General features: G+C 39.9%; 1 protein-coding gene across 1 annotated transcript; it reads left to right on the top strand.

The window, feature by feature from the left end:
• The first annotated feature begins 494 nt into the window (after positions 1 to 494).
• Positions 495 to 19025, top strand: LOC306706411 (protein APCDD1). The gene is made up of 5 exons (XM_079173488.1): positions 495 to 786; positions 6915 to 7101; positions 7944 to 8469; positions 15435 to 15756; positions 17063 to 19025. Exons 1-5 carry the CDS (start codon positions 747 to 749, stop codon positions 17524 to 17526), a joined length of 1539 nt encoding a protein of 512 aa, XP_079029614.1. The 5' UTR covers positions 495 to 746; the 3' UTR covers positions 17527 to 19025.
• Positions 19026 to 20160: the final 1135 nt, after the last annotated feature.

The following is a 20160-nucleotide window of genomic DNA, read 5'->3' on the forward strand; positions in this document are numbered from 1 at the left end:
AAAGAAGATGTTATGATCTAATATAAGTAAAGTCTCATATAGAGTTATAACTTGGTTTTCTTCAAACCCAGTGAGACAGATCAGCATGGGTTGGTAGAATTTGTTGTTAATTTGAAGATTTTGCTTGTAAAGTCTCATTTTAAAGTTGGTTATTGAAAAATGATGTGACACAAATATTAATACGGCACCATGAAACTATGATGATATGTTGATGCTGCTTTGCAGTTTTGCATTTAGCATGAGTGAAATAATAATAATTAAGACTCAAAACATCTCAAGATTCACCTTGTGCACATGGGCGACTCTTTCCTTCAGTGCGCATGTAACGGGAGAAAACTTCAAAAACATGCTCCGCCCCTAAAATATCTATAGAGGCGGGGGGGGGGGAGAGTCCAGTCTCTAAACACACGTACAAACCCTCCTCCGGCACGAACGGAGGACGCGCGTAAAAGCAACCGAGCTGCTTCATTTCACCAGAGAACCAGAGCGTTGAACTCACCCTGAGTGTCCCGTAGTGAAGTTTGGACTTTCCTTTGTTTTCTAGGTGCAATTCTTTGTTTTGAACCTCGGGTACAGCGGGGGTTTATTGCATGAGTGTTTCCTAATGATGCTCGGCTATCCAAGGAGTGTTTGGTCCACGCTTCGGATTCATAATGTGAGTCGGAATACACATGGACGCTGCGTAAAGGAAAACCTGAACTCCCAGTGTGACCATTGAAGTTCGTTTCAATCCTCCAAAGCGCATCATGGGTCTCTCATCTCTACTGCTTCTCGTTGCTTTTCTGGGTAAGAACCTTTTTAAGTTACCTGAATTGACTCTGATCCATGAAGTACTGCAGCAAGTGTAGCGGTTCGAGTGAAACGTGTGTTTGACTCCACGTGTACATGGTAAACAAAATGCGTAAACAGCCTAGAAGCTCAGTTGCATAATCCATAGAGACGGGTGAGATCATCTAAATTATTTATGCTTTTTATTAAATTGAATTTAATTCTGAAATGCTTTCTTCCTCTGTGGAGCGTATCTGTCAGTCAGGAACCTGACATTCCTCTCCTCACCTCAGCACACCTGTTTATCATCATAGCTGTGTGTTTGTGTCCAGCAGCTCTAATAGTAATACTATTTTCCGGATAAGTTATCCCCCTTATGCCACAGTGATGGACATGTTTGAAGGCAATAAAAGGCTTCCCCAGGGCTGCTGGGCAGATGAAAGCACCCGGGGGGGTTAAGAGCCACTTAAAACATCCAATCCTGATGAAAACCCTGTCTGAGCAGCAGAGGATTATGGGACTGCAGTTGACCCAATCCATCTGCTGGCAGTGACAGAGGAAGGCAACATTTGGCTGCAACTTCAAATGACTGGGTTGAGATAAAACGATATTTTGGAGTCCACTTACTCTTAAGTGTGTTTGAGTGAATCTAACGTTCAATTAAGTGGTGTGTTATTGCAGCCTCTCGTAGTGGCAATGAAAATGCACTGTCAGGCTGGATCAGTGTGTGCTGTAGATTTACTGAGGGAGAAAACCTCAGCGAGAGCTTCAGAGAGTTAAAGGTCATAAAAGACTCATGGAGACATGAAACATGGAGCAGCTGCTGCATGTACGTTTTAATGATATGAATAAGACGTCTGTTGGGCTTTAATACCGTAGGGTCTTTACATTTCATTTGATCTGTAAATATTCAGCAGTTTTCAAAATGTAAGAGAATGATTGCTCAAATATTTGCTCAAGTAATTGCTTATCCTACAACGTTTTGTTTTCATCTTGATGTTGGACATAGAAGAAGTGAAGATATGTGCGATTCTCTCTCATATTTTGGGGATTGCCAGTGCAGGAAGTGGACAAAATGGCCAACAGTAACAGTACTAAAATAATATATATATTTTATATATACTTAAGAGATGAAATAGAGTCAGTCAGAAAATTATAAATCAGCTTTTCTTTTAAACGCAAACACCCAAACAACAAACTTTTTTTTGTAATTCACAATACAGGAACATATTTTAAACTTATATTCAGAGAAACAAGTGTCAAAAATACTTAGAATGCAGCCTTTTAAACATTAATTCAGTTTATTTATTTGCATGCATAATATGTATACATATATATATATATATATATATACGCAGCTATACTGTTTGTTATATGTACCGTGTATATACTGTACCTTGCATGCATATAGCTAATAAAACATAAAATGTAATACATTAAATCATTTTTAAGGATTATGCTTGTGATATAAAAAAAGGGATTACAATATATATATATATATATATATATATATATGGTCAAAATGATTATCACGATATTTTGATCAATATTGAGGTTGGGATTATTCATTAATTTTTTGAGACAAAATATTTGATTGCACATTTAAATAAACATCGATGTTGTTCTATATTCCTGCTAATATACAAAACGTTGCATCCCAATAACACTGGTCTTTATTCACAGTGCATCTCCGAGCAAAATATAAATAAAATTGTACCAAAAACTTTTTACCCAAAATATAACTCCTCTGCTCTGGACTGCAGCTGCAACATTTTGGAAAGTTTTTCATGGGCTGCCGCTGTAGGGTGTAGGGTGTAGGGTGTAGGGTGCAGGGTGCAGGGTGCTCGCACAGCCGCATGACAGCGCCACAAAAGTGAAGCCAAAATAGTTTGATCGCCCCCTGTTGGCTGGCTGTTAGTTTAGGAACAGATTGATTTTATATGCTGATCAAGTTGTGATCAAGATGAATTGTGCAGCCTTATAACAACTTCAATATTGCGGGTAAGGTAGACGATGTCTGACGATGATATCAGCCTGCTAATACATCAGTTGGACTCTGTTACAATCACTGCTACAGTTTTGGGTCTTGTCAGGATGAATGAAATATATTACTTGGTTTCGGTTGTCAGGCAATCAACACTGTGATGTTTGAGTTTCAAAGAAACATAAGACAACTAACAGAAATCCAACTAGTTGGTGCTTTGATTACAGAAGCATCAGTCAGAAAACGAGCAGAGTATTTTAATTTAAGGGAAACATTCTAAGAAATCATGTCAACATAAGTTTGACAAACTGCAGCAAACGAAAAGAAAGGGCGATCACAAGTTCAAATAAACCAACAGAGAAAGATCATGGAAAGACAGATGGACGGGATACAAATGATGCTATTGCGGCCCAGCAAGTCCCACTTCCTTATCAACGGTGATTCAGTCAGTGTTTGAGGATGGCAACACAATAACAGGAGAATAGTCGTCATTCCTTCAGGTAAAGCACTGATGGTGAAGAATGGACCCTTGACAAAATGATTTCACCTCACGGTCAATTTAGTAGCTGCTCTACAACTTTCAATTACATCACAGGATCTTCATCAACAAGCAGAGTTTGACCTGGAATTGTACATTTTCAATTTCCACTTTCCTTTTTTTGTCCACGTTGGCTTAAATGTTGTGCTTTCTGCCTCTGGACTTTTGGAAACGGAGGAAGAGGCTTGGTAGTTCCAGAAAAGCTTGGTGCTCAATGAACTTTGAGATGAGACTAAATGGACCCTGCTAGTGTGAAATTATTGTTCCATCAATGCGTGGTACGTGTTGATGTGCATTTTAGATCATTCAAGCTTCATCACACAAATAGTTTTAGAGTTTCTAAAAAGTGAACATCTTCTATCGGTGTGACGGTAGGGATGGCAGTTTAGGGTGGTCGGTCGGACCCCTTTGGTCCTCAAACTGAAATATCTCAACAACTATTGGCATGAATGGCCATGCCATTTTGTACAGTAAGCATGCTAATATTAGCATCAGCCTGCTACATGCTATAGCCCCACAGAACTTCTAGCATGGCTATAGTAGACTGTGAGGCTTAGTCTAGTCTGTTAGTTTTTTTGTGCTAGCATTTAGCTCAAAGCTCCACTGTGCCTGTAAAGTCTAACTGAGCTGCTGTAGACGCGTACACAAACCATTTATGACTTTACTTCAAGCTGAATGTAAACTTCTTAAGATATGTATCAGACTTCAAAAAGTGTTGTATTCCCCCCTGAAATCCAGTGAAATATTTAGAAAGAAATAAACAATACTCAAGCCAGTACCGTAATTCATATTTTACCTCTCTATTTACAGTCCTTACAAATCGTTACAAAGTTTAATGTGGTCTTCAAGTTTACTTTACTTTACTTTAACTGCCAAATGCTAAGATAATACAAAGAACAGTCCTTTTGTCTGGTCTCTGCTCTGGCACTTCTCGATTATTCCCTTCCCATAAACGACGTGGAGTCTCTCTGCTTGTCAGGGGTCCCAGTGCTGTTACCTCACTGGTGGGATCAGGCCAACTGGAAATGTTCTCTGTGGTTTGGGGCTCTGGGAGTTTTATGGGTGCTTTGATTTAGATAGAGAGCAGCAGTCTGGGAAAGCAGCTTCAGCGAGGGACTCGAGAGGGTCGAGCCTGATTATTGCCTTAATGTGGGGAGCGCTTTCTTTAAAGAAAGCTTTTGGAAGAAACTCACACTCATTAAATGTGTGGAGGAGCTTCCTCTTAAAAAGTAATTTTACAAAAAGGCTGCACATAACCCCTTTTTTAATAATTTCCTCATTTATTTTTCTGTTAGTCTGTTTTCCATTCTGAGTTCTTGTTTGGCTTTGATGTCAACAAAATGTCGTTGTTAAAAAAGAAGAAATGACTCTTGTGTTTCATTATGATTATGATATTCTCACAAAGCCACAAATACATGTTGAAATTAGACTCTGGATCAGGTCTGTCACTGTTGTTCACAGTTTGACACCTCAGTCATCCACATCTGTTATCGTAAGCTACATAAGATGCTGGACTCTTTTTTTTTTAATGCAAGTTATTCTCAGTTTAGACTTTAGAGTATAAATTAGCTTTCCTTTTTAACATGACGTGTCTTAAGTGAGTAGATTTGTTTGGAAGCTGGCAAGGAGGGATGTTGAAGATACTGGAAAAATATATTGATTCAGTATCTCTGTTGACGATGCATTACCCAGATTTCCGAGCATCTTCCTGTGTGTTATTACAACATATCCATAAAGTCTGTTGCAGAGCTGATATCGAGTGGTATTTAAATCCGATATGGCTGATTCTTGGGAGCTTTTCAGAGTTTTTGATTGTAGCGTTGAGTGTTATCTGTCCCACCTTCTTCTCAGCTTTGCCATTGTAGTGTAAATGTACATGTCATTTTGGGATCATTGGCAAACAACCTATTAGGTCGTTTTAAGTACGAAGATGTGTTGAGAAGCTGAGTTTTGACTAAGCTGGTCTTTTTACTTAATGTCCACTTACTATTTATTAATCAACATATTTCACCGCAAAAACAATACTACATGCACAAATTAATGTCAGTAATAGATTCATAATGTTGGTAATTCAATTGATGGTGTTTAACACAAACAGCTGTGTGTATGTTTGTACTTTTAATACAATACCTTGTAAAAAAAAAAGTGTGTGTGTGTGCGCTAGCTACACTGAAATTCACCTGCTGTTAAATCCGAGGTGCGGAAACCTCAGTGAGGTTAAAAGTGTGTTTGCATTAAACATCTCACCAGGTTTTCTTTTAAATTCACACACACATACTGGTAGTTTCTGCTCTCATCACTGTTGGCAGCCACGTAGGGTTTTTCCTCTGATCCAGAGCGGACTGCAGGTGCAAAAAACAGCCTCACACACACACATAAACACACACTGAAAACTGTGGAGCCTTTTCTTTGACTTTTTTTAACACAGCTCCAGCCAGCAGCGTTGCTAATGCCGCCAGCTGAGTCGGGGGATCAAGTCTCCCCCCTGTCCAGTGTTTCCACTGAGCAGCGCTGTGATGTGGTGATTTACACATATAGGAGCTGCCTCGATGGGTGTAAACAGACTGGATGGACCTTTGTTCTTCATGGAGCTTCTGGCTTCTTTAATCGCATGTTGTTGTTTTTTTGTTCCACCCTTGGTGTTATTAGTCTCAAATGAAAAGCACTGAGGCGACTGCAGCGGCATTCCAAGGTGTTAAATGATATTGCCCAGCATGTTGGGTCCAGCTAGAAAGAATTTAAAGCAAAGTCTTCATATTTCAAGGTAGATTTTGGTGATATTGGAGTATTACATTGAATAAATCCTTGCTGGAATGTGGCTTCAAGGCTTTTCTTTGGCTGAAGGCTTTAAAAATGCTTTCATTTCCGATATTGTATCCCCTTAAGCTCAGCCCATTGTTGAGCATATTGTTATTTCATGTGGTGCATCGAGGGTACGCAGACAGGGTGGGAACTCGATCTTCAATGCTGCTCTTGTCCTTTTTAACTTTCTTTGTAGCTTGATTTACAGTTTATTTTAGCGTTCGTTTCAAGTCAGCTGTGAAGCACAAAGACGTGTATCAGTTCTTCAACCCGGACATCTAAGCTTTGCCTTTTCATCACATGTTTAGCTAATATTAACCCATAAAGACTCCACTCATAGCAGGTGTTGCAGGTTACTGATGAAGCCCTGTAATCCCCGGGTGATGACATGAGTTAAAGTGACTACAAAGAGGCCTGACTGATTGATCAAGCAGAGTGAAAACATGAAAGCCAAACCTCAAACTTCTTTCTCTATTTGAAGTAATTGTAATTAACTTCATTATTAGTTTAAAAGCAGTTGTGCTTCATTTATTAGGTGGTAAAGATTTAAAAGAAAAAAAAGATCTGCCAAATTAAACTCATTCTTTAGTGGTTTATTCAACATTCCTGCCTCAATGAAGCACATGTCTGAGGTTAAAACAGCTGAAAGGCTTATTCAGCATCAGTCTATCTATTCAGGATTTCAGTATAATTCATTACACTGCGTTAATACTCAAACGTAAACTGATTATCCTCCCAATTTCACATTTTAACAATAAAATCTGTTTCTCTTCATGAAGAGCAATCTCACCCAACCTTTTGGTGTCCTTATTGTGTCCGCAGGCTGGGCTGAAGGTGGTTCCTCTCTTCACTACTTAGACGGTCGGTCCAGCCGCCTCTCTCTGGAGAAAACCTTCGACCGATCGCTCAAAGACTCCCAGTGCAAACACATGTTGAAGCACCTTCACAATGGAGCCCGGATCACTGTGCAGATGCCTCCCAACGTAGAGGGTCACTGGGTGTCCACCAGGTAAAGAACGAGGACTTGTGTTTTCTATGCATCTTTATTTCATAGGCAGGCAGGCAGGAAGATTTGACAATCTAATGCAGCTATCCCCTATATGTTTAAACTAGAGCATTAAAACATGACGTATGGAGCCTATAGTTTAGGTGATTTGTTATTGGTGTTTTTGCTTGTTATTTTGAAGTGTACATAACACCAACAAGATGAAAAAACACACAAGAACTCCAATAAAAGAGAAGTTATAGAAGCATACAGCTCCGGGCAAGTCTGCACCTAATACCCCCCTATACTTAACTCAACATGGTACAGTCTTAGCTCCCTCTACTATAAAGCCCATTGGAAGCTCTCACTTCCTGTTTAGACCAATGACCTGCAGGTAATGTAGATGAGAGCTCGTCGACAAACATTTTGCCAGTTGAAGTTAATACAACTAATGATTTAATTTCATTATTAAATTTATCGAGTGGTTATTTCATTAACAATGTGAATAATGACAGCATGCAAACTGAGATGACCAGATATTAGCTAACCTGCTACCATTAGCTAATGGTAGCAGGTTAGCATGCTACATCCACATGTGCTTATTATGCTAACATAACACAAAGAGTTTTCAATTAATTCCCTGCTGGCATCTGCATTACCACATATAACATGACTTATCTTTGATCCACACAAAAAATATGGTGAAATATATTGTGAAAAGCAAGCGTAGGCAAAAAGAAAGGGCTTGCTGCACACTAAAACACTCTTGCATGCCAACCAACTTAAGACCTTTTGGTATTTATTCAAACATATTTTGAAGAAGAACTTGCACGGTGTTTATCTGAAACCTCTGTTTCCTGTTGCAGCTGTGAGGTGAGACCAGGTCCGGAGTTCTTGACGCGCTCCTACAGTTTCTACTCCAACAACACCTTCCAGGCTCACCAGTTCTACTATGAGGACAACCACTGCACCAAACCCACCTACACCCTGGTGATCCGGGGTCGTCTGCGCTTACGCCAGGCCTCCTGGATCATCCGCGGCGGCACAGAGGCAGAGTACCACCTCCACCACGTCCAGATGGTTTGTCACACAGCCACCGTGGCCAAAGAGCTCAGCCAAAGGCTCAACCGCAGCTGCAGAGCAGCCGTGAAGGGCCCCTGGGAGCCCAGTGTGATCTACGAGTTGTGGAGCGAGGAGGGCGGCTACGACTGCTCCAGGGAGCTTAACTTTGCCATGCATGAGCTGCAGCTGCTGAGGATGGAGAAGCAGTACCTGCATCACAACATGGATCACCTGGTGGAGGAGCTGTTTCTAGGAGACATCCACACCGAGCCGTCCCAAAGGCTGTACTACAAGCCGTCCAGCTACCAGACCGCCCTGCAAAATGCCAAGGTAAGTCCCTAATAGTCATCTCTCAGGTAGAGGAAAGAGGGGGAAATGTGCCTGTGGAGTCTTTTAAAGAGCCAAAGTGTAGCTGCAATAATTCTGTAGATTCCCCTTCCAAGCGATCACAACATAATTATAAGGTGTCGTGAGGTGACAACCAGAGTAGGAAACAAAGAAAAAACAGAATTCTGAAACACTAAAGTGTTTATTTTTTGTAACAAAATGTTTACCTTTTATTCTTTTACTTTTATAGCCATGCTAGCAGTGTGGCTCGAGGAAAGAATAATGTATGTAGAGGCCTTTAGAGTTAAAGTCCATGTCTCTGTACACTGCCGTTCTTGTCACTGTTTACCTGGAGAGGGTTGCACATAGACTTCTCAGAAGTAGCCAGTAGTGCTTCAACAAGGATGAGATCTCTTCCCATCCACTGTGTTTTGTGTTTGTTGGAATGCACGACCAAGCCACAGGTAGGGTCAGCTCGGTGGAGAGCCTCTGCTGAACTCAACTCCCACTGTGTCGACCCTCCACACCGCAAAGACCACACACACCGGAAACAGCATGAACTGACCTGACCTGTTCTTTTATGGGAGTTTATCTTAAGCCTAGCCTAAGCAGTGCTGTGAGTAGACCTGGGTAAAATATCATTTTAAGTCCAGTAAGTCTTTACATTTTGTTTATGAGGTATCAGAGCAGTGGACTGATCTGAAGAAAAAAACCAACCTGTGCTGAACAAGTGTAGAAGGCTGAATGTCAAGTGTTTGTAATATTATAACTTGTGAGACAATCTGAATTGTTTTGCGGCTATAAGCTCCACCTGTCTGTGGTAACAAACCACCCTTTAAGACGTATTCAACTACCGTTTTAGTCCAAATCTGATTTAGGATCAGTGTATATGCAAAGATCTTGCCCCTCTGCACTAAACATTTGCACTAGTCGAAACCAGAAACTGTGTACATACCGACTTCATCTCCAAAATCTAGCATCAAGAAAGAGCCCTTTCTTTCCTCCGCTGTGCTTACGGGGTGTAATTTCTCTATTTACACTGCTGAACAGCATTTTCCCCGCTGGGTGAAACCCTAGAGTGATGTTTTCACTGTCACCCTCTACAGAAATTACAATAAAATCATGTTCGGGTCCGCTGTCTAAATAAATATCCATTTGAACGGGGATGAAGGGGCTTGGTGTTGCTGATCACAATGTAAACATGTGTGGAGTGAGGATCTGTGATCAGACAAGCTCCCCTGTGGTTCAGCAATGACCAGAGCTGCTCTCCTTAAGCCCCTCTGGTCCGCAGAGGCGCAATGTGAAACCCGGCCTATCTCTGGGAGCGATCAACATGTGGTATTCCTAGAATTTGGGGATCATGCGGCCATATTAATTATTCCGGCGAGCGCATTCCAGGTCTGATTTCATGCATGCCTGAGGCTCAAATCAAAGTGTTGCATTTGCTCTATTTCTCTTCCATCTTTTCTAGGAGTGGCCGGGTGTGATTCACTCGTTGCAGTTAAGAGTCAAACATAATTACAGCATTGCCTTGATGGGATAGTTTTGTTTTGTTTTTACATGGGGATGAATGAGGTACTAATCCATAGTCAGTCTCAGGAGATGGCGGTCAGAAAGTTCTGCAGAAAGTTGTTCCAGTATAAAATGTTTAATAAGGTCTAATAATTATGTTTAATGTGAGAGGTGTTCTCGTATAATAATATAATCTCAAATAATAATATAATCTCAAATAATTAGTATCGACTCATTGTTAATGTTTTACAGACTGCAATTTAACTGTTTTGTATCCATTTGTTAAAAATAGAGTGAATATTGGTGACTTTAAATTCATCAAGTGGACAGAAACGAGTCTCCACACTAATGCGGTTTCATGTCTGCTGAATGTGTAAATAGCCAACTGTTTGCTAACGCGAGTCTATTAATAACTTCATAAGGGGTTGATATGTCATTGTTATGTTCACAGCTTGCTGCGCTCCCCATAAGTGGCCAAAAATAAAACGAATGCTGCTTTAAATCTTTTTTTATATGTTACGGGCAACTAAAATGAAATTGCATTTACCTCAATTGTATATCTGAGGAGGCAAAAAGCAGTCTTATCAATAATTCAGCACAACTATCTGCTTGGCTAAATCCCTGTGAAGAAAAGTGAGGACATTTTATTTTGTAATTTGAGTGAGCTGGCTTCTATAGTAGCATTTTTTTTTAACATCATCATAACTGTATTGGTCAAATTTGGGCCGCATTGGTCACCAGCTATGCACGTACAGTAAATTCCATTTTAAATGTTATACTTTTGGGGTGAAACGGTGGGAGAAAGTACCTCACTCCTTCCTACACAAAAAGCACTCAATCCGACCATCTCTCGAGGTTGAAATGGTTTCTTTTCAGGGATTTTTATTGCAATGGTGACGATCCAATCCATTAATCATGAGCGGTGTACCCAGAGCTGGTCCCCGTCCAGAGCGTTTGCTGCTGCCAGCATGTTCATTCGTGGTTATGGGGTGGATCTCAGAAGTGATGCAAGAGCGAGGCAGCAGACTTTGTTTTTAAATTTGTTTCTCTTCTGTTCTCTCCATTTTATGTCGCCTGGTTCACTGTTGCGTCATTGAGGCAGAATAATGACCACTTGATAATGATGCTTGTTAGGAAGGGATCTGTGTTTTTTATGTTGTTGTTGGTAAAGTGTTTCGGTGGTTATCGTGTTTTCACATGTCTCCCTCATGCAGAGAGTCATTTGTTACGCTTTGCTAAGTTTGGTTTATGCTTTGTTGTCTTTTGCTACTTTGTTTTGAGACTATAAGCCTTTGATATATATTTCAAAAGCCAGATAAGACTCTTATTATGAATTCATGGGAAGTCGTTTTACTGAAGAGATGCTGGTCTATCTCTGAGGATCCTAACATAAAAAAACAAACTTGGGTGTAGTCATTCCGATCCTTTACCTGAGCATAAGTACTAATACCGCTCTGGGAAAATACTTCACTACAATTAAAAGTCCTGCATTCAAAACCTTTCTTAAGTACTTAAAGTACGAGAAGTAAAAGTACTCATTGTGCAGTGAAATGTTCCCTTTAAGTGTTTTACTATTAAATATGATTTCTATTCTAGATTAATATTATTAATGCGTATGTTGCGTTTTACTGCTGCAGCTGTAGATGTTTATATACTGTAATTATATTATATACTTGTGGCTAGTTTAATAAACAGCAACACATCATATTCTTTAAGATCACCATGTATTTTCCAACTGATCAAAAAGGGTTTTAAAGTAACACTTCATCTTTCAGTTCATCACAAACATTCAAAATCAACACATGTGGAGATGCATGTTTCTAACTGGACAGGAACAACTGTAATCTGAAAAGTAAGCTGTCAGATAAATATAGGGGAGTGAAAAGTACTACGTTTGCCTCTGAGATTTAGTGCAGTAGAAATACTAAGTTACATCCCACCACTGGGTGTAGTTTCTATGATATAACCAAGAAGTGTTTTGGAGCCTGACGTTGTTTCTGTTCCTCGTAAAATGTTTGTTTCTGGACATCATCTTCCCCTGAACTGTGGCGGTAATCCCCAAAATACCCAAATGAAAGATTTCTGCCCAAACAAAGTGTAATTCAGTTCTAATTCTCCTTGTTCTACTGTGACTTGGATTGTACATCAATACAGACCAAAGTGTCTGCCAAATGTCGCAGTAAATATGAAATGAATAAATGTAATTTATATGAAGTAATATTCTTCCTCATTTACTCATTTTTTTTTTTTTTTTTTTTTTTAATTCCAAGAAGGGTATGAAATGCTTGAATCCAGCGTGAAGACCCAACAATTTATTGAAAGAAAAGCTTGAACACGTTGGACATTGTGTGCTATGGCATCTACAAACTGCATATTTTGCTGTTTAAATATAAAGTAATAACTTTACATTTAAACAGCAAGAAAGATGTTTACTGAGAGCAGCTTGTCCGTGCTTTTCACCCACTCACATTGAGACTGGTTTGTTGTAGCATCACTTTCTTTTATTGGATGTTCAACTTCATTTGATCCATTAACGAGCTGAAAAGTAGTAAATTAATCAATTAGCTCGATTTTTTTGCTAGCTAGTTAGATTGACAGAAAAACTAATTTAACTATTGTAAATATCTTTCAATTAAAAAAAGATGAAAATATTCTGTGGTTCCAGCCTCAATTCCTGCTGACACATTCTCATTTTTCATTTCCACTTTTGAACTTTATTTCTGAAGAGAAATCGCTCGTTTTTTTCCCTGTTAGTCTTAGTTTAGTTTTACATGGTTTTCTCAGTTGGAGAACCATCTAGTAAAACCATAAACTGGATTCTAATCATTATTTTGAATGTTTGAGGCAAGTATGGAGTAAAACTTTTATTTGCAACCTGCAAATAATTGTACAAATACTGGGCAACGCTTGCCTGAAGCAGCTCTGAACTGGCTTTAACACTCAATGGTGTTATTTCCACTGGGGATGGGGGAAGCAGGCCCATGATTCCCCCTGAATCTATCTTGTATCAGGTTGATGTTCATACTAAAATCTTTCTGAACATTGTTCTTAGTGTCAAGCCTCCACAGTTTACACGAGAGAAGAGAGCAGTTGATAAAAATATTGACATGTTCATCTGAGTCAAGTTGTTATCAAAAGCTTAACAAGCAACGTGAAAAGTAGCAGGTATTGAGGAAACTAAAGGATTTCAGGTTTACCTAGAATTTCTATTTTGTTATGCAGCTATTATTATTATTATTATTATTATTATTATTATTATGGAAAGCCCAGTAACCAATTGTATTGTGTTATTTTAGCTTTGCTTAGTTGATTTTAATTGATATGTATAAATGTATCTTGAGGATGAATGGATCTCTCCTCACTTTTGAAACTAATCCTCTGCCCTTGTTTGCACCATTCATTGCCTAGAACGGCACCATGAAAAAAAGGGGGGAGATGAGTTAAAGAAAAATAGATTGAAGACATATTCATAGTCGGGCCATTTTTTTTCTTCATCTCAGACAGGCTGTCTGTGTTTTATGGGCTCAAGATCTGGAACATGTTTTCCACACCTGCAGCCGTCTGCTCTTTTTCTTGTATACACGTATGTGTTAAAATAAACTCTCTGCATACTGTATTTATTTTTCCTCCTCTTACATACATACAGTATATATATATATGTCTTAATCGTACATATAAGTAGATGCAAAAGTGCAGTAAAAATGCAAAAGTGCAGTAAAAATGCGCTACGCTCTCGTACCCACGGGACTGGATTCAGAGGAGGCCTCCCCTCCAGTTGTCCCATTAACCCGTCACTCTGAGGCGTTTTATAGCGCTGCGCTGGGATTATCTCATCTGTAGGAGGTGGTGACTTTTTTTTTTCCTCCTTCTTTCAGAATGTTTTACTTCCCATGAATCTCATGCAGACATAGTGTTGTCTGAGATAGTGTTGTCTGAGAAAAGAGCGATTGGGTTGGTGTGGTTCGGTCTTACATTTTGACCTCAAATAACAAAAACTCCAGCGCCTCCCTGGAGTTTAGTCGTTGGAAGAGATTTTATGGAATACAGCATGATGAAGGCTTCCAGCTCCGTATCCGTCAGGCCCTCAAGTCTTTTCTGCAGCCAGAGACCCACCGCTGTCCTGCCTGTGGATACAATGATCACATGCTGCACCGGGGCTCCACTAAACAAGACATGATATGAATTTAATATGATTTAATGGTCATTTCTAGACTTGTATTCATTGATTTGAGGGTGAGGAAGACACCCTGCTGTTGTTTTGTAAGTAGCATGAAAGTTCAGCTCCCTGTTCGTGGCGTGACTTCCTGTTGTCATGGCTGTAGTTCAACCAGACATCTGTCTTTGACAGTAAAGTGATGCGATCACCCTGAGAAAATGTTTGTCTGGCTTCCAACACTCAAGAGAATCAGACTGAAGGAAACCGTTTTTCCTCCTTCACGCCCTAACTGACGCCAGAAGTTTTTAATGTATATTTAACACTAATATATTCTGATAATGATTTAAAACAAGCTTACAGTGCCGACGGATTTAGTATGACTTCATTTTTGTACAGCGCTGTTCAAAGGGAACTTCAGCTCAGTTTGCAAACACTTTGCAGCCTCAACAGCTGATTTATTTTCATGTCAAAATGTACTTTTACGCTTCCGTATCTATAGAGCCCAACAGATATCATGAGCCGATATTTGCTCATTGCAGATGTATCAATAAGCGTATATGTCGTCTAAAGAATTTCAGTTTAGAAATAAAGATTATTTTCTGTTTTAATGTAATTTAGTCTCCATCACACAACGCTGAATGAGAACAGCCTGACCAGAGAGCAAGTTTGTTTTAAACTATAAAATGTCTCATTGTTTATTTAGTGTTTTTCTGTGATAAATGTTGATCTGGGAAAGAATTCTGTAAATGTACTGTTATTGATATTTGAGATGTTGGTATCTGTCTGGCTCAGTGGTTCACATTGAGAAACCCATCAAATAAATAAATAAATAAATAGACACTAGTGTGCTATTCTGATCTGAATGTTTTACCATTTTTAGTTGAAAATGTAACACAATAAAAAAACTTGCAGCTTGTCTGCGAATCACTCTGTGGCTTTGGGCCCAAATACATCTCCGATATGCTTTTGCTATATGAACCTTCTCAAACCTTTTGGGACTAGCTTACTGCTGGTCCCAAAGGTTACTTTACATTTTGAATCTCTTGTGTCCGTTGCCTGTACTTTTTGAATTGTTGTACTTTGCTGTATTTGTATGGAATTGACCTGGTGTATGAAATGTGACAAATAAGGTCGCCTCGCCTAATACAGTTGCTTAAGAAGCAATTGGTTTTCTTCTTTATTAAGGATCTTTATTTCAACATAAACTCCTGTTTGTGTTGTTTTAATTAGTTTTTCATGGTTATTGTAGTTTTATGTATTTGTATATACTAGGCTCACCTTTCTCTCCCTTGTTTTTCAGAGCCATGACCACGGCTGCATCGTATGTCGCATCATCTACCGCTCAGATGAGTTCCACCCTCCCATCCTGCCGCCGCGAGCCGACCTGACTGTCGGGTTGTACGGTCAGTGGGTGAGCCAGCGCTGCGAAGTTCGCCCCGAGGTCCTTTTCCTCACCCGTCACTTCATCTTCCACGACAATAACCACACATGGGAGGGACACTACTACCACTACTCTGACCCCGTCTGCAAACACCCCACCTTCACCATCTACGCCCGCGGACGCTACAGCAGAGGGCTTCACTCCACCCGTGTCCTGGGCGGGACGGACTTCGTCTTCAAAGGTGACTGGTTGATATTTTCTGGTCTTAAAGCTAATGTTTTTCTTCAAATGTTAAATACAAACAATTCTCAGAAGAGTTCAAGTGCCGAGAAAAAACACATTTTCTCTAATTGTTTAAGTTAAAAAAAAAAAAATACTAAGTTAAAAAGTAAAAAAAAAAATACTAAGAGGTATAAAACTAAAATAAGAATAGAAGTAAAAGAAATTAAAGACAAAATTACAAGGTAAAGAGCAACATAATCTGCAAGTTTTAGTTGAATAGTTTACACCAGACCAATATATGACAACGAGGACGTCTTAAATCCTTAACTATGTTTTTACTCCTCTTTGATTGTTGATACAACTATTTCGGTATGACTCTTTGTAACAGTCCTATAAGTTAAAGGAATGATTCATTTTGGGAAATATTTTTATTCGCTTTCTTGCTTGAGAGATTAATGAGAAGTCTGGGACCGAGTTTTATGTACAGTGACTTCCTGGAGTCTTGTCTTCACCATTAGACGAGGCAACCAGCTGAAATGCCAGGAAGTTACTGCAACTGGCCAAGAAACAATCCCGCACGCAAAAACAACAGGACGTCAGATTTAATGTATGCCATGTAATTTATGACATCAGAGGTGCCGGTAGGCGGATTTTCAAAACTTCGACAGCCGTTTTCCCCTATTTTTGTGGTTTTGGCAATTGTTTCTATCCATTATGTACTCATCAAGTTAATTAAATGATGACATCATTATAAACATATCTCTGCAGTTATCTTGGTGAGTTATCATAACTAATAATAGCCAAATAGCCAATATTACAAAAATAAGGCCAGAGTTGTAACGACATGCAGAAAAACATTGCATCCAGTTGAAGGTTTGGAGTCCTTTGCGCCTGTGATGTAGATCACTACTCTGGTGTTTATCACAAACGAGAGGTTCAGGCCTGCTGGTGTAGCTCTTAGTGTGCTTTTCATTATGATAAATTATGCTTCCTCACGTCCTCTCTCCTCCCACGACCGGAAATTGTTCCCCCTCTACCATATTGGCGGATCTTCCAATCTCTTAAATGCACTGTGAGGAGATGGGCAGGGGGGAGGCTTTTGGAGGAGCTTAGAGCAAGGGAAAAACAGGTGTATCCAACACAGACGTTTTTAATCCAGTGGCGTGACGCAACACAATTTAAAACAACTGTGGAACCAAGAATGTCTTATCTTCGGCTCTTCCTCGCGTCTCGACATCACATCCTCGCTTGGATGAGCTGAGACGTTAGGAAAGCGAGGAGAAACACTGCAGGAGTTAACAGATCTTGTGTCTTTTCTCCCCTAGTGAACCACATGAGAGTAACTCCCATGGACTTTACCACCACCTCCCTCCTCAACGTCTTCAATGGTAACGAATGTGGTGTGCAGGGGTCCTGGCTGGTTGGGGTGGAGCAGGACGTCACCTTAACCAACGGCTGCGTGGCTCTGGGCATCCGGCTCCCCCACACAGAGTACGAGCTTTTCCGCATGGAGCAGGATGCCCACGGTCGCTACCTGCTCTACAATGGCCAACGTCCCAGCGACGGCTCCAGCCCCGACCGGACGGAGAAGCGGGCCACGTCCTACCAGATGCCCCTGATGCAGTGCTCGGCGAGCAGCCAGTCGTCGGAGTACAGCAGAGCGGACGACGTCGACGGGCCTCTGCTGCATCACAATGACTGCACAGGATGGCACAGAGGCAGCCAGCGGCTCGTCGAGGCGACTCTTGTCGCGCTCGTCGCGTCTTCGCTTCTCAGCTGGCAAAGCTAGAGAGCAGTTAGGGATGTTTTGTCGACATAAGACACAACAAGACAAAAGTAGTGGATTACAAGAGCAGACAGATCATTTTAACATTGTACTTCTCTGATGTGAAAGAGGATGAAAACGGGTGCTTCTGATCCTCTGAACTCCTTCCCAGCTACCAAAAGACTTGACACTGCTGCACCACAGAAACTTTAGCACTTTAGTGTGGAACCACAGACCAACCGGTCTGTGGTTCCACAAATATTCAAAGATGTCTATATATCCACACAGACCTGAGAGTATGTTTTATACAGTGTATTTACCTGCAACTATCAAGTCAACTCAGTTTGATGTGGGGAAACCTTTTCCACAATAAACTCTTGACAATAAGCTCCTTGTCTCGAGGAGATGTGCTTGTGAATAGTCACTGTTTACAGTAAAAAGGCACTACACTACACTAGAGCTCCATATTCGCTGGCCAACACTTGACCTTGTTTCTATTGGGGCCATTTTTTTATTCTATTGTACTCGGATTGGGAAATGGCACCTGGAAAATTGGCATATAAACTAGCGTTATCGACAAATACTCAGACTTCAGATGCACTGGGCAGTATGGCTAAATTCAATACAATTATGAGAATATTTTTACATGAATATCAACATTGTAAATGTATGAAAAATCAAATTAATGCATTGAACGGTGTTCCATTGTTGTGCGAAAATGTGTTCATTTTAAATTACAATTTCCTTGGATTTATCGCAATATGTTTCCAAAATCTATGAAAGGAGAATATTGAATTGTTGTCCAGCCTTATGTGCAATTCCAAGCTGTGACACGTTTTGTTTTTCTCGGTTAATGGAATACATGCAAAGGGACCCAAATACAGTTATATTCCTACATAAATAGGCCTCTGTTTTTAGTTACATGTTGGTCTGATTGATCACACATTGATGTTCCAAATAAGATCGTGCTTTAAAGTTAAGTTTTTTTGTAACAACAAATAGAGAAGGCTGAGGTTAACCAGGAATTTAAGTATTTTTGGGGGTAAATGATCTAACATGAATAACTGGACATTTATGTAATTGCAAAAAAACTAACAGATTCTGGTCCAAAAGCACTGTATAAAAGCTGCACCATGTCCAGATTGTGCAGCTCCTTGAAAAGGCTTCCATTGGGGAATCTGTGAAATTTTAAAATGTAAAGACAAAAAGATTTGGTTCATTATTTGTTTTGAGAGTTGAATAAATTCAAAATGGCTTCTGTGGCATTACGGTCATCGGGTGTGGCACAGTATCAGCTCCCTTCGGTTCTTTAGAGGGATCTCCATTATAATCTTAATGAAGGACTCTGTGATATCGTCACGCTCATGAGACTGGACCAGTACATGTTTGAGAGTTTACCAGCAATGCTTCTGCTATACCAAAACTTTCAGACAGTGTTCAACAAAGACAGAACAATATCATTAATGCAGAATCTTCTTCAGACTGAAGAACCTGTATTGGACTTCAAGAAATATCTTTTTGTAACTGGATACATGTATATAATAAAAGGTTTGATACTCTATCTATCTAATGAGTCCATTTTTAAAGTGTTAATTTTTTGGATACTTTGTCAAAACAGTATGCTTTGTAAAAATAAGTCATGAAAATGTATAGCATGTCGAAAAGTCATGAAGAAATCATACGTCGAAAAAAGTTTGTAAAAAGTCACAGTAGTATGTTGAAAAAGTCAGGGTTAGGGTTATGACTTTTTTTCGATATCCTATACTGACTTTTTTAGAAATGCTCGTCTCACTTTTTTCAACATATTATACGATGACTTTTTTTTCATGTAGCAAGTGGAAAAAAGTCATAGTATATAGGATGTTGAACAAAGTCATAGTATAGTATGTCGAAAGTCTGAATCTTAGCAGATAGTTTAGTCCTGAACACCTCAGAACTCATCCTGCTGCTTCTATCAGCTGTGACATCGCCAATGAACACCAGTGACTCAGTTCCATTGGCAGCCACTGCCATAGCACTGCCTCCACCATGTTTGACAGATGATGTGGTTTATTTCGGATAATGAGCCGTTCCTTTCCTTCTCCACACTCTTCTCTTTGCATCGTTCACAAGTGAATCTTGGACCTGCACCTTGTTGTACACAATCCGTATTTAGATTCATGAAGGCCTCTCTTGATTGTAGACTTTGACAATGACACGCCGGGCTTTTTCTTCACCAAAGAAAGAATTCTGCTTTACATGTCTTCCGTGGTCTTCCGGGCTTTTTGGTGTTGATAAGCCTGCCAGTGCATTACTTATTTTTAGGAATGTACCAAACTGTTGATTTGGTCAATTCTAATGTTTCTGCCTAATTTGTCATGAAATAATGAGGGAACAGGCCACACCTGGCTACCAAACCGTCTGTAAGACAACTGTCCAATTGCTTTTGAGCCTCGTGGGGCTGTGTAAAAATGGCTGTTTTTCTTAAGGGACTTAATTGTTGCTAAATTGATCTTTCAAAATGAAAGCACCACAAGTGTATTTGCAAAAGCTGATATCGCTGAGATTAGTTAACATCCGATTTACAACCAATATTCTATTTGAGACGCAACAGCTGGTCATCTAATCAGCTCCTCTGTTGCCTCATATTTACAATCATGTAACATTCAGCTTGTTGCA

This window comes from Pholis gunnellus, assembly GCF_910591455.1.
Source record: "Pholis gunnellus genome assembly, chromosome: 14".
NCBI classification, from domain to species: Eukaryota; Metazoa; Chordata; class Actinopteri; order Perciformes; family Pholidae; genus Pholis; species Pholis gunnellus.

Bases quoted from the DNA above. Each gene is read 5' to 3' on its own strand.
- LOC306706411 (XM_079173488.1), top strand. From the start codon at position 747: ATGGGTCTCTCATCTCTACTGCTTCTCGTTGCTTTTCTGG. The intron at 787-6,914 runs GTAAGAACCTTT...TTGTGTCCGCAG, and splicing joins GCTTCTCGTTGCTTTTCTGG to GCTGGGCTGAAGGTGGTTCC. The intron at 7,102-7,943 runs GTAAAGAACGAG...TTCCTGTTGCAG, and splicing joins GGTCACTGGGTGTCCACCAG to CTGTGAGGTGAGACCAGGTC.